We start from the raw sequence: 14,756 nt of genomic DNA, 5'->3' as shown, positions 1-14,756 counted from the left end.
TAAAGTAGGGTTATGACGTTCGGACACACCATTATGATGTGGTGTTCCAGGTGGCGTGAGTTGCGAAACTATTCCACATTGTTTCAAATGAAGGCCAAACTCGTAACTCAAATATTTCGTCTCCGCGATCAGATCGTAGAAACTTTATTTTCTTGTTACGATGATTTTCCACTTCACTCTGAAATTCTTTGAACTTTTCAAATGTTTCAGACTTATGTTTCATCAATTACATATACCCATATATGCTCAAATCATCTGTGAAGGTCAGAAAATAATGATACCCGCTATGAGCCTCAACACTCATCGGATTGCATACATCAGTATGTATTATTTCCAATAAGTCAGTTGCTCGCTCCATTGTTCCGAAGAACGGAGTCTTAGTCATCTTGCCCATGAGGCATGGTTCACAAGCATCAAGTGATTCATAAGCAAGTGATTCCAAAAGCCCATCAGCATGGAGTTTCTTCATGCGCTTTACACAAATATGACCTAAATGGCAGTGCCACAAATATGTTGCACTGTCATTATCAACTTTGCATCTTTTGGCATCAATATTATGAATATGTGTATCAACATGATCGAGATTCAATAAACCATTTATTTTGAGTGTGTGGCCGTAGAAGGTTTTATTCATGTAAATAGAACAACAATCATTCTTTGATTTAAATGAATAACTATATTGCAATAAACATGATCCAATCATATTCATGCTCAACGCAAACACCAAATAACATTTATTTTAGGTTCAACACTAATCCCAAAGATAAAGGGAGTGTGCGATGGTGATCTTATCATCCTTGGAATCATTTCCAACACATATAGTCACCTCGCCCTTAACTAGTCTCTGTTTATTTTGCAACTCCTGTTTCGAGTTACTACTCTTAGCAACTGAACCGGCATCAAATACCGAGGGGTTGCTATAAACACTAGTAAAATACACATGAATAAGATGCATAAAGGATAAACATCACATGTAATCAATATAAGTGATATGATATGGCCATCATCATCTTGTGCCTTTGATCTCCATCTCCAAAGCACCGTCATGATCACCATCGTCACCGGCTTGACACCTTGATCTCCATCGAAGCATCGTTGTCGTCTTGCCAACTATTGCTTCCACGACTATCGCTACCGCTTACTCATAAAGTAAAGCAATTACATGGCGATTGCATTTCATACAATAAAGCGACAATCATATGGCTCCTGCCAGTTGCCGATAACTGAGTTACAAAACATGATCATCTCATACAACAATTTTTATAATCACGTCTTGACCATATCACATCACAGCATGCCCTGCAAAAACAAGTTAGACGTCCTCTACTTTGTTGTTGCAAGTTTTACGTGGTTGCTACAAACTTAGCAAGAACCGTTCTTACCTACGCATCAAAACCACAATGATTTTTCGTCAAGTTTGTTGTTTTAGCCTTCAACAAGGACCGGGCGTAGTCACACTTGATTCAACTAAAGTTGGAGAAACAGACACCCACTAGCCACCTGTGTGCGAAGCACGTCGGTATAACCAGTCTCGCGTAAGCGTACGTGTAATGTCGGTCTGAGCCGCTTCCTCCAACAATACCGCCGAATCAAAGTATGACATGCTGGTAAGCAGTATGACTATTATCTCCCACAACTCTTTGTGTTCTACTCATGCATATAACATCTACGCATAGACCTGGGTCGGACGCCATTGTTGGGGAACGTAGTATTTCAAAAAAAATCCTACGATCATGCAAGATCTATGTAGACGAAGCATAGCAACGAGCGGGGAGAGTGTGTCCACTCACCCTCATAGACCGAAAGCGGAAGCATTAAGTAACGCGGTTGATGTAGTCAAACGTCTTCGCGATCCAACCGATCAAGTACCGAACGCATGGCACCTCCGCGATCTGCACACGTTCAGCTCGGTGACGTCCCACGAACTCTAGATCCAACTGAGGCCGGGGGAGAGTTTCGTCAGCATGATGGTGTGGTGACGGTGATGATGAAGTTGTCGATGCAGGGCTTCGCCTAAGCACTACGACAATATGACCGAGGTGGAAATCTGCGGAGGGGGCACCGCACACGGCTAAAATAAACTTGTGTGTCTATGGGGTGCCCCCTCCCCTGTATATAAAGTAGTGGAGGAGGGGGAGGGCCGGCCTCCTATAGCGCGCCCCAAGGGGGATTCCTACTCCTACTAGGAGTAGGTTTCCCCCCTTTCCTAGTCCAACTAGGAGGGGGAAGGAAGGGGAAGAGGGAGAGAAGGGAAGGGGGGCGGCCCCCTCCCCAATTCGGATTGGGCTTGGGGGGCACCCCACCATTTGGCCGCCTCCTCCTCTCTTCCACCATGGCCCATTAAGGCACATTAACTCCCCGGGGGGTTCCAGTAACCCCCCGGTACTCCTGAAAATGCCCGAACTCATCTAAAACATTTCCAGTGTCCAAACATAACCTTCCAATATATCAATCTTCATGTTTCGACCATTTCGAGACTCCTCGTCATGTCCGTGATCACATACGGGGCTCTAAACAACCTTCGGTACAACAAATCACATAAACTCATAATACCAATCGCCATCGAACGTTAAGCGTGCGGACCCTATGGGTTCGAGAACTATGTAGACATGACCGAGACACATCTCCGGTCAATAACCAATAGCGGAACCTGCATGCTCATATTGGCTCCTACATATTATACGAAGATCTTTATCGGTCAAACCGCATAACAAGTTATGTTGTTCCCTTTGTCATGGTATGTTACTTGCCCGAGATTCGATCGTTGGTATCATCATACCTAGTTCAATCTCGTTACCGGCAAGTCTCTTTACTTATTCCGTAATGCGTCATCCCGCAACTAACTAATTAGTCACATTGCTTGCAAGGCTTATAGTGATGTGCATTACCGAGAGGGCCCAAAGATACCTCTTCGACAATCAGAGTGACAAATCCTAATCTTGATCTATGCCAACTCAACAAACACCATCTGTGACACCTGTAGAGCATCTTTATAATCACCCAGTTACTTGTGACATTTGATAGCACACTAAGTCATAGGAACATGTATAAGTCATGAAGAAAGCAATAGCAATAAACTAAACGATCATTATGCTAAGCTAACAGATGGGTCTTGTCCATCACATCATTCTCTAATGATGTGATCCCGTTCATCAAATGACAACACATGTCTATGGCTAGGAAACTTAACCATCTTTGATTAACGAGCTAGTCAAGTAGAGGCATACTAGGGACACTTTGTTTGTCTATGTATTCACACATGTACTAAGTTTCCAGTTAATATGATTCTAGCATGAATAATAAACATTTATCATGATATAAGGAAATATAAATAACAAATTTTTATTGCCTTTAGGGCATATATCCTTCACTACGGACCTGAAGGTCTACAAAGAACTACCCACGCATCATCGGAGAGGCGCCAATGGAGGTGGTGAACCCCATCTAAGATGGTGTCTAGATTGGATCTGGTGGTTCTGGACTCTACGGCAGCTGGATGAATATTTCGTCGTCTCCCTGTTATGGGATTTTGGGGGTATTTATAGAGCAAAGAGGCGGTCCGGGGTATTTATAGGGCCTCCTGGCGTGCCCTGGTGGATTGTCCCCTCCTCGGGACTCCCCCCGGGTCCAACCATGGCCCATCTGCTTCCTTCTGGCCCATAAAAAATCATCGTAAAGTTTCGTGGCATTTGGACTCCATTTGATATTGATTTTCTATGATGTAAAAAACAGCAATTGGCACTTGGCACTATGTCAATAGGTTAGTACCAAATATGATGTAAAATGACTATAAAATGATTATATAACATCCAAGATTGATAATAAAACAGCATGGAACAATCAAAAATTATAGATACGTTGGAGATGTATCAATGATAAAATGACAGCATGAATACTTCATAAATTATAGATACGTTGGAGACGTATCAGGTATGTTGCCAAATCTCCCTCGTCGTCGCCTTCTCCGCCGCTGAAGCGGCCTTCCCACTAACGTCGGCTTCTACCGCCACAACCAATAATAAGAGTTCCCAGAGCACACCAAAGCACGCGGAAGCATGGAAGACGTTGTAGGTGGCACTGTGGCTAACCACGATGGTGCTCATTTTGGCGTCCTTCGCGATGATGGTCAGCGCCCGAACATCCGGCTAGGACAGTGATTTCTTTGATCGCTACGAACAGTACATGTTAGTTCTTGATGGACAGCTACTGATGCATTGCCAGTGTTCGACGTAATGCATAAGCAACTGTAAGCTATAGGGAGTTAAGTTTAGGGGTTCGGCTAGGAACCGCGTTTTTTAGAACAACATATACAAGGAGTTAAGTTACAGGGGGTATATAAGGGCCTAAATTTTGAGGGGTCAACTAGAGATGCTCTTAGACTTTGCTAAAAAATCGAACCAATTAGCACATGGAGAAGACTCGTGATTTCGTTTCGTGTAAGTTTTTTAAGATTTTTGGCCTTGCCAGCAAAACTATGCAAATTCCCGAAGTTCATCAAAACCGTAAAAACAACTAATCTAGCAATTTTTTGTAATATAAATATTAAAGATAATTTTTGTTACTTTAGTCAACAAAATAGATTAAGAATTATTTCTAAAGTATCACATAAATGATGCAAGAAATATAATAATAACAATGGTGCCTTCCACAAATGGTTTCTTTATAGCCTTATAGCTAGGTTTTCTTACCTTTTTAGATCTCTCCGTCACCTTAGCTAGACTTTAACAATGATTCATGAGATGTCTTTATCCTATTCCTTTAGAAGAGATCCATTCCCTTTCTTGTTGGGAATGATAATTTGTTGTTACCCTCTTTCATATCAATCACATCCTACAGTACTAAAGAAAGGTGTTCCTGAAATAATTGGACAGAACGAGTTGTAGTCCATGTACATAATAATGAACTTAACACTAATGATGATACTATCAATTCTACTAATTGGTTTCTTAATGGTAGAATCAACAAGATGCAAATTACGTTGGAATGCCTCCATTTGCCATGCATTCATATAGTGACTTAGAATAGTAGAAACACTAGAACCAAGGTCACAAAGCATAGGAATAAAATGTATTGATTCGAATTTCTAGCAATAATGGCATAATGCTTATATCTTCCTTCTCTATCATTTAACACAGCTTGTTATATGTGCTCAAAAAATTAGTTATTGCAAGAATTAGAATTATGAACTTCTGATTACTCTGTGAAACTGTAAAGACTTTAGCGAGTGTGCAACCATCATATTTAATTTTAGTTGCATCTATAAAAGAAGAACCAACACTACCAAGGCTTTTAACTTCTTCGCGTTCAATTTCAACATGTGCAGTAATGTTCCTTCTAGCTTCTAGCATGTTTTAAGTCTCCAAATTCTTGTCCATGGTGACTTGAATATGTACAAGAGTCTCCATATTATCAATTTAAGTATTTACTAAAGTATGATAAATGGATATTAAATCATTAGAAAGAGTTCTACCCCTATTAAAAACTCCATCAAGTTTTTCAACTTATCAATAAAGCTTTTGTTAATTTATTTTGGTTAGTAATCAATGCATATTCATCAGTCCATCGATTCCAATGGGTATATTTTCCTACCATATCTATTATTTTTTGAAGGATAAGACCTAGGATAAGTATGTCCAAAGTACTTTCTATAGACATTGTTGTTGAACTTATTTTTAGCAATGAAATTTACATGAACATGTTCTCTATTTTGTTCAACAAGATCAGCACTAGGAGTTGATATATATATTATATATATGAAAAATACATCCTACCACCTAGGGGTAGTTACCCCACATGTCTCATATACTACAATGTGGTACTCTATATATATATATATATATATATATATATACTACTTTCTCATTCTAAATACATTCATATACTATATATAAGATAATTCAAACTGAGTTACATGAAAAAATTGCAAGTTGGCCCATGTTTTTTTAATTATATTTGTGAAATATGTACATATTTGTACATAAAAAGAAGCATAGTTAAAATACGATACATACTACCTAAAGAGTAGTATATATACTACCTAAACATTCTTATATACTACATACTACACGTATATACTCTCTGATCTAACAGATACAACATACAACATACAAACTCAAGTGGTGGTAACTACCACAATCTAGTCTAGATCAAACTAGACGAGAACTAGAGAGGGGCGCCGGAGGCAAGGAACTTGTGTCTCCTCTAGGGGGCGCCCTGTCATGTATATGTATAGGTGTAGGAGGGGGAAGCTGACTTGGGCAGGGCTCCTCCTTGGTGCACCTCCACTAGGAGGGGGAGTCCCCTTCCAAGTCCAATTCCCTTCCCTTAGCTTGTCATATAAGCCATGGGGGCGCCCTAATTTGTTGTTGGGCCCTAGGGCCCAATAACTCTCCACCACTTAGATTTTTATGTTTTCTTTGGCCCATTGATATTAAATTAATTCTAAAAGCCTCCTCATCAATATTAGAATCTTTTATTATTAATTTAGCTTCTATACACAAATATTTTCCACCTATATATCAATTCCCGGTATTACCCTGTAAATCCCAAAACTCTTCCGTAACTTGGAAACGCTTTCAATTTCTCTCGAAACTATTTCTTGAATATTTTCTAATAACTCTTACTCCACTAACACTCAACAGATCATGATTCTCTTAAGCTTGTGACCCTGTACGTCCGGTAAACATAGACATGAACAAAATTCCCTTTCATGCAATGACCAATCACGAAACCGTGGACATCCATATTGATCCTATGAATACATGTCTGATAGTCCAGTGAACCTTTGGTTATCATCTGCTATCACCTTTGCTTTGTGATACTCTAAAAACCCGAGGTGAGATATATCGATATCCTCTTGAGTGATTCTCATGCTCACTATACCGGTCTCCTCGTTACCGATTTTGTTCTTCTTTCTCGTTGACATGTTCCAGCATCCATGTGACCTAGTAACATGTATCTAGCAAGATGATGATGGATGTTGTCACACCGAGAGGGCCCTAAGAATATCTCTCCATTGTCGAGGAGCAAATCCCACTCTTGATTTATCTAGTCCCTTGTTAAACTTTCCGATGAACCTGAAAGTTGTCGTTATGATCACCATGTTACAGATGATGTTTGAGAAACCCCAAAGTCCATCGCTCGGTAAGAAGTGACTACGATACTCTCATGATGTGAGGAACTAAAGCATACATTAACTCATGTGTTATATCGATTGACTTGTAATGATTGTATCCCAAAGTATAACAAACAAGTTGGGTCAATTCAATATGATCATTCTTCTAATGGTGTGTTATAAGTGTGCCACCATTTCATTTGGAACGGCAAAGTGTAGTACTTGGTTTTGCTTCTTGGTGCGAACTACAAATCTCGATTATATTGGTCTAAGAAAAGAAATCCAGATTAGTAAAAAGGCAGTGCTTTTGTCACACGGTAGGCGGGGGAGCTTGGCCTGTCGGTTTTCTAGCATACTCTTAATGTTGTTTTGGGACTATCATTACACTTAACGATATCCCAAGATCCAGGAAACATGATCGACATACAACACTTGAGCTAGTCCTAGAGGCAAGACTAGGAAGCATGTTTTACCGTTTATCACTCCACACGTGCTTATGAGTTTTCCACTGAATCACATATTCCAGGATCATAGAAGTTATAGCATAGAGTATAAACTCTTAATTATAAATGTGGAAATAAATAATACAATATTATTTCCTCTAGGGCATATTTCCAACAAGAGGAAGGAAAGAAGATGACTAATCCAGCAGAGCCATGGAGAGCGGCGATGTAACATGAGCCATGGAAGTGGGATACATGGGCTTTGTTTTTACATCTAACGCTATGGGTTTGGTGGATGAGACTAGTGGAAGGAAAACACCATGACTTGCCATCCAACCTTTTAGGTCGTGAGATAAAAGAAGATCGATGGCTAATTTTACCTGTTCACGAGGATTAACGTGGAGGCTCGTATGGTGCATCCAATTAGTAAATATAAGATTATCACTAGTATAAGCATTCTTAGTAGAAAGCATCGAAAAATCATATCAACTTCAACATTAAAGCCCTCGACTTCCTAAATAGATTTCACCTTTTGAGTTTTTTTAACACAAGGAAGGCGTCGTCAAGCGCCACTATTTCATTCAACTCATAGACAATGTACAACATAAATTACATAGCCCTGAACCTGAAACCTGAGAACGGATTGCGGAAAAGGGCAAGGTACATTGCCATGAGAAGACCGTGAACAACTAAAGACAGGTTCTACTCTCGAGTAGAGAACCTGATGAGCACAGTTATGAGAAATTACATTGGTAATCCTGGGGATGTGATAACAATATTAAGAGAATGAGAGATTTGAAAGAACACGCTGATCGGTTGTCTGCATCTCCGGCTGATGTTGGTGTTATTGATATCTCTTGAAGCAGCCATCTTTGCTAATGAAATATTGTCAGTGAGAAAAGAACCTTGTTGAAGTTGAAGCCTGCAGGAGATTTTAGCAGCAAATAGAAGTGCATAAGCTTCAGCAATTAGAGGTGAATGAACATCATGAGTAGAGGCTTGAATCAGAATCGTCTTCGGGGAAGAGGATGTGAACACCAATACCAGTAGCCGGATTGCCACCATACCCAAGAACATTCTTTTTGTGCCAAGAAGCATCTGAGTATATTTTGGTACCTGAAATAGCCAAGTCAGATTTGAGGGTGGAGCCTTGTTGCACTTGTTCTTGCCCTTGAAAGAGTATGGTTGTAGATTGTTGCTCCTTCGAAGAAGGTGGATCACTATTTGGATTTTCTTAGTGGGGATCTTGCATATCTTGGACAGAGGCAATGGCTAGTGCGGCCTAGTGAACCTGATGGGGATGTGATTCTTTCCTGCAAAAAATAACATCGTTTCTTGCTTTCCACAAACACCACAAGAAGATTTTTTTTAGAAATGGAGGACCCCCGGCCTCTGCATCTAGACGATGCATGCAGCCACTTTATTAATTATTCACACAAGACCTTATAAAGTCATACAACAGTAAGACTAAAGCCACCGTCTAGGCAACATCTGCCGCTACTCCTATGTAGTTGATATAGGGATGTTGATAGTCTGGACTAATACCAAACAGACCTCGCAACCAAACCTAACATCTAAGACCTGAGGTCCCATCTAGGACACCTACCGAGTATGGGGCACCCACCAGTCCGGCGCACTCCTCAACCAGGACACCTGCCGGGTATGAGGCCGCCGCAGCCACCTGCCACCAATCCATCTTCAGTGATGTACTGCTGCATCTATCTTGCCCGGTCTAGCTGCTTGTGGATGGTTCATGTTAATTAGAGTCCGAATAATATCAATAACAGAATTATGATTGAGAGTAAGAATATCATATCTCGTATACCAGGGGTGCCCGAACTAAGAGGCTCTGGCAAAGTTGCAGAGAAATAAAAGATGCATTTCATTTTGATCTGAATCACATCTAGAGCATGTAGAAGAAATATGACTGGAAAACCTGTCAGCTCTAAGACCAGTTGGGAGAGCATGCCTAAGTAAGCGCCACGCAAACGTTTTGACCCTTGGAGCTATGAATTTGTGCCTCCAGACCAGCTGCAGAATATCTTTGATTGATTGATTCACCTGTCTCGATCGATTTGCCCGCACAGTATGAATTTGTTGTAAACATGGCTTATAAGTACTCTTTGAATTGGACTTATCAGAAGGAGTGAGCTTCCAACAAAGGATATCCCTACTATCATCAACAACTATAGTAGTAGCAATAATAGACGAAGCGGTCGGTTCCTGAAAAAGGTTAGTGATGAGCTTAGAATTCCAAACTTTTTGGCCTGATAGCCAAAGATCGGAGACCTTAGCTGGGTAAACAAAAGTACTATGCTGGACAATGAGGTGACCATAAATGTTCCCCCAAGTGGTACACCAAGGTGCCTTGGGTGATCTGATAAAAAAATGCTCCTTGAACATTGGCATGACCTTGAGAATGGAAGTCCAGGAAGCAGATCTCGGAGTATTCCGTGTAGCTCTCCAAATGGAAGAATCAGGAAAATACTTGGCACAGAGAACTTGATAGATTTGGCTTTCTGGATTTTCAGCAAGTCTCCAGGTAGCCGCAAGAAGGAGACCTTGATTCATAGCCAACATGTTTTTGATTCCCAAACCACCTTCTTTCTTTGGAGTACAAAAATCTTTCCAAGCCCTGACATATAAAGCTCTTGCACTAGCTTCCTCTCTAACACCAACCCACCAAAAATTACGAATGATCGCCCTCTATGTATGCCACTAGGCATAGTTTTAGTCATGATCCATGCCTGAGGTTTTAGACATGGACGACGATGTTGTTGTCACACCTTGTGTTATGCATGACTTCACTTAAGATGACAATGGCCATTATTGAGTCATCAAAAATTTCCTTGAAATGGTATTAACTTGTTTATTTTAATTTTTATTGGGTGTTCTTGTTTGAATTAATTCATAGAAATTCTCATAGCTATTATCTTCCAAGACTCTGGCCCAAATTGCTCCCAATGATCATGCCATGTGGCTAGGACATAAAAATATTTTTATTACAAACTATTTTGGTCCAAAAGTATTTAAGTCTATTTTCCTCTAAAAACCATTTTTTGAGCATCAGTACAGACACAATCGCTCATATACACGCGCATGCACTCACCCCTATGAACGCATACACACACCCTATCCCTATGAGCACCTCTGAGAGACTGAGCCGGCATATCATCTTGAGATTTATGAAGTCACCGTAGGCGCCTCATCGTCGACGGGAACGTCTCCTCCCACTGAAAACGCATCGCCGGAAATCCTGAAATAAATCCAGAAGTAATGCGAGCACCAGGATTTGAACCCTGGAGGGTTGGGGATACCACTGTCCACCTAACCATCTCAACCACAGATTGATCCTCCAAAAACCCTAAAATAGGGGTTTGAACTACAAGTATTTATATTTACAAAACGATATTTCATTAAAATAATATTATCTCGATCTCCTGGCGGCATCAATGACAAGCAGAAGCAGGAAGGTGAAGGTATGGCAATAATTAGGCTCAAAAACAGGAAGGCCAGGCCAGGTTTGGACCATGCATGCGTGCATTCAAATTTCTCTTGGTGAGGAAAATGCACTGTGATCAAAACTTGGCATGCTTGTCACCTGTTTTGTCCTGTCCGCTAATTTGGTGCATGCAAAGGAAGTTGCCTCCGTTCCTTTTTTTATCAATATAAATTGGCGCGCGCCATGCTGCATCTCCCAAACACCTAGATTGTCCGAGTTTCGATCGGCTAAACTGCTTGCATAGCTCTCGGTGTTTTAAGCATAGTTAAGAGTTTTACCACCCGAACGTTCATTCAGGTGGAGATCCACCGACCGACTCCAATGGACAATGAGCTCGGAAAGGTTATGCGAAACCAGGCCAAGCTCTTGTACCGTCGTTTCGTCGGCCAACAGCCTCATCTCCTCGCCGTCACACTGCTCCTCGTCGTGTCTTCGCTGGCGGTAATGACCATGCTGTCAATTGACGGCGTGTATGCCCTCTTGAGCGGCACACATGGCGTCATGGCCGTGTCTGTAGCAGGCGCAGTAGCGGCTGCCTACGTTTACGCCCTGTCGTTGCGGCCGGTGTACCTGGTGGACTTCGCCGGCTACAAGCCTGCGCCGGCGCACGAGTTGACCCGCGCCCGGTCCATCCACCATTACAGGCTAACCGGTGCGTTCAACGCGGAGAGCATGGATTTCCAGAAGAGGGTTCTGGAGCGGTCAGGGCTCGGCGAGGCGACGCACTTCCCTGCGTCCCTCATCAGGGTGCCACTGGACATGTGCCTCCGCACCGCCAAAGAGGAGTCCCACACCGTCATTTTCGGTCTGATCGACGATCTGCTGGCCAAGACCCGCGTGCGGCCGGACGACATCGGTGTGGTCATCGTGAACTCCAGCCTCTACAGCCCCACGCCGTCCTTCACCTCGCTAGTGGTGAACCGCTACTGCTTGCGCGACGATGTCGTCACCCACAACCTCAGCGGCATGGGCTGCAGCGCCGGCGTCATCGCTATTGACCTCGCCAGGCACCTGCTTCAGGTATGTACTACTACAAGCTACACACATCCAAGCATGAACGGGCAAATTAACCGTCCGTGTGAGCCATCCTGATTTCCTGAACGGTTTCTGAATTTTCATTTAGAACTGGGTTTGCCTGTGATGTCTTCTAGGTTATACGTTGATGTACAGCGTGCTAACCGGTTAACGCTGCAGGTGTACGACGACACATACGCACTGGTTGTCAGCACGGAGAATATCACCCTAAACGGGTACTTGGGCAACAACCGGCCCATGTTGGTGACCAACATGCTGTTCCGGATGGGCGGCGCGGCAGTTCTTCTGTCGAACCGTCGCGACCAGCGGCGACGCGCCAAGTACCAGCTGATCCATACGGTGCGCACGCACCATGGCCCTAGCGACAAGAGCTACGCGTGCGTGATGCAGGAGGAAGACGAGGTCGGGAACTTGGGCGTGTCACTCCCCAAGGATCTCATGTCCGTGGCCGGCGACGCGCTCCGCACCAACATCACCACCCTTGGCCCGCTCGTTCTGCCGCTACGTGAGCAGCTCCGGTTCCTTGGCGCCGTCGTGCTCAAACGGGTGTTCCGTACTACAGTGATGTCGTGCCTCCCCGACTTCACTCTGGCGCTGGAGCACTTCTGCATCCACGCAGGGGGGCGAGGCGTGCTGGACGAGCTGCAGAAAAGCCTGAAGCTGGGTGAGTGCCACATGGAACCCTCGAGGATGACCCTCTGCAGGTTCGGCAACACGTCGAGCAGCTCGCTGTGGTACGAGCTCGCCTACTGCGAGGCCAAGGGCAGGATCAAGAGGGGAGACCGTGTGTGGCAGATTGCGTTTGGCTCCGGGTTCAAATGCAACAGCGCGGTGTGGAAGGCGCTCAGGACGGTCGAGCGCGCCGCTGCCGTGGAGGAGGGCAGCCCCTGGGCACAAGACATCGACGTTCTTCCGGTCCATGTGCCCAAGGTGATGCCCATCAATGAGGATGCGTCGTATGTACCAGCTGTGTAGTGTTTGCGTCGTCGGGTGGAAATAATGGAAGCGTGGCCTCTTGAAACTAGGGACAAGTCGTCTTGAATGAATCAAACATGATTATTGTGTACTGTACTTGAGAATAAAAGGGTGAGTGGTGGAGGCAAAGGACTGGAGTATCATTTCACCACAATAGCTATATGTAAGTTAACTGAATTTGTAATTTGAGTAAATCAATTTGTTAACGGCGTTCATTGGACCTTCATCTAATGGTCTAGGAAATCGACTAGCCCAAACAAACAAAAAATCAGGCGATTTACATACAGGTGCCCCTATTTATCACTGACAAACATTGGGGATGAAAGCCTGAAATCGCCGGAATATTTCCAAGGTGGGATTTCGATTGCGAAAAGGTGTGGTAGCTTCCGGGACTCCCGGCACCCCCTTATCAGCTCCATACAATCCCTCTGAGATTCGTGCTAAGGCCTGACTTAAATAATACCATTTGCAGGACCTGCCAGCTTTATCAGGCCATTTGAATTATCTAATAGCCATGCATGTAGAGGCGTACTGACTAGGACAGGCACTGTTCTACAGTGTTGTGTGACACGTGAAGGAGGCTTTTTCGCTGGCAACGGTGAGACTGAACACTGCGCTCTCTCTCCTACTCCCTCCGTTTTTAAATATTTGTCTTTCTAGACATTTCAAATGACTACTATATACGGATGTATGTAGACATATTTTAGAGTGTAGATTCACTCATTTTGTTTCGTATGTAGTCACTTGTTGAAATGACTAGAAAGACAAGTATTTAGAAACGGAGAGAGCAGAAAACATTTTGAACGATAGCAAGATTCATCATCGCTCTCTCATATTATTTTTTCTTCCTTCTACATTGTCTCTCAGTTTCTCTCTTCTGACATTTCTGCTCTCTCACAAACAGGCTCACAAAAACAAAGGCTGGCTATCCTTACCTTTCTTCTCTCTCGGTGCCTTAAAAGACTCTCTCTCCTCCCGACAGCTTCTCTCATTTCAGGGCCACCACGAAGTGACAGGTGAGTGGAGAATTGTTTATAGCGAAAGGCCATGGTAAAGTTGTAGTGTCATATCTTTTTACTGTTCACCTTGCCGGCTAATGGAAACGGTGCTGCACGACCACACACATCCCAATGAGACAGGTATTGTCAGAACTGCGGGTGTCTAGACACCCGGTGTTGAAAAAAGAAATGTCTAACAGCTCCCGGATGCCCCTATATCCTCATGAACAGTAAGTTCATAAAAATCGAAAAAAAATCAGAAAAATCTGAAACTTTCAGGGATCAAGGATTATCAAAGGTTTGATGTTCCTGCAAAGTTTCGGCAACAAATAACTTTCATGGAGTCCTCACCAAAAAAATCACTACTCAAAAATGTACATAAACTTTGAACAATGATTTTGTTTTTTTATTTGAGTGCTCTACAAATGTTATTTTTAGCTAAAACTTTGCAAGATCATCAAAAGTTTCATGATGTTCGATGTCCCAAAGTTTCAGATTTTTTTGATTTTCTTTTAATTTGTTTTGAATTTACTGTTCATAGAGGATGTAGGGGCACCCGGGTGCTGAAAATCCTGTCTCACCTTTCGATTGTGGCGTCTTCTCTTGCGTCTGTGATCAGTGACTCCGATAATGATTATTTGCTTTTCGTGTGCATGGTTTACAGCTCGCGTGGCCACGTCTAGACCATA

At 42.9% G+C, this 14,756-nt stretch overlaps 1 protein-coding gene across 1 annotated transcript; it reads left to right on the top strand.

Annotated features, from left to right (window-relative positions):
• The first annotated feature begins 11,380 nt into the window (after positions 1-11,380).
• On the top strand, positions 11,381-13,069 carry LOC123046355 (probable 3-ketoacyl-CoA synthase 20). Its single transcript, XM_044469728.1, has 2 exons — positions 11,381-12,079; positions 12,254-13,069. The coding sequence occupies exons 1-2, from the start codon at positions 11,381-11,383 to the stop codon at positions 13,067-13,069; spliced, it is 1,515 nt and encodes a 504-aa protein (XP_044325663.1).
• The last annotated feature ends 1,687 nt before the right edge of the window (positions 13,070-14,756 follow it).

The sequence above is a fragment of the Triticum aestivum genome, chromosome 1A (assembly GCF_018294505.1).
Source record: "Triticum aestivum cultivar Chinese Spring chromosome 1A, IWGSC CS RefSeq v2.1, whole genome shotgun sequence".
NCBI lineage: Eukaryota > Viridiplantae > Streptophyta > Magnoliopsida > Poales > Poaceae > Triticum > Triticum aestivum.
This window is presented reverse-complemented; position numbering and strand designations above follow the sequence as displayed.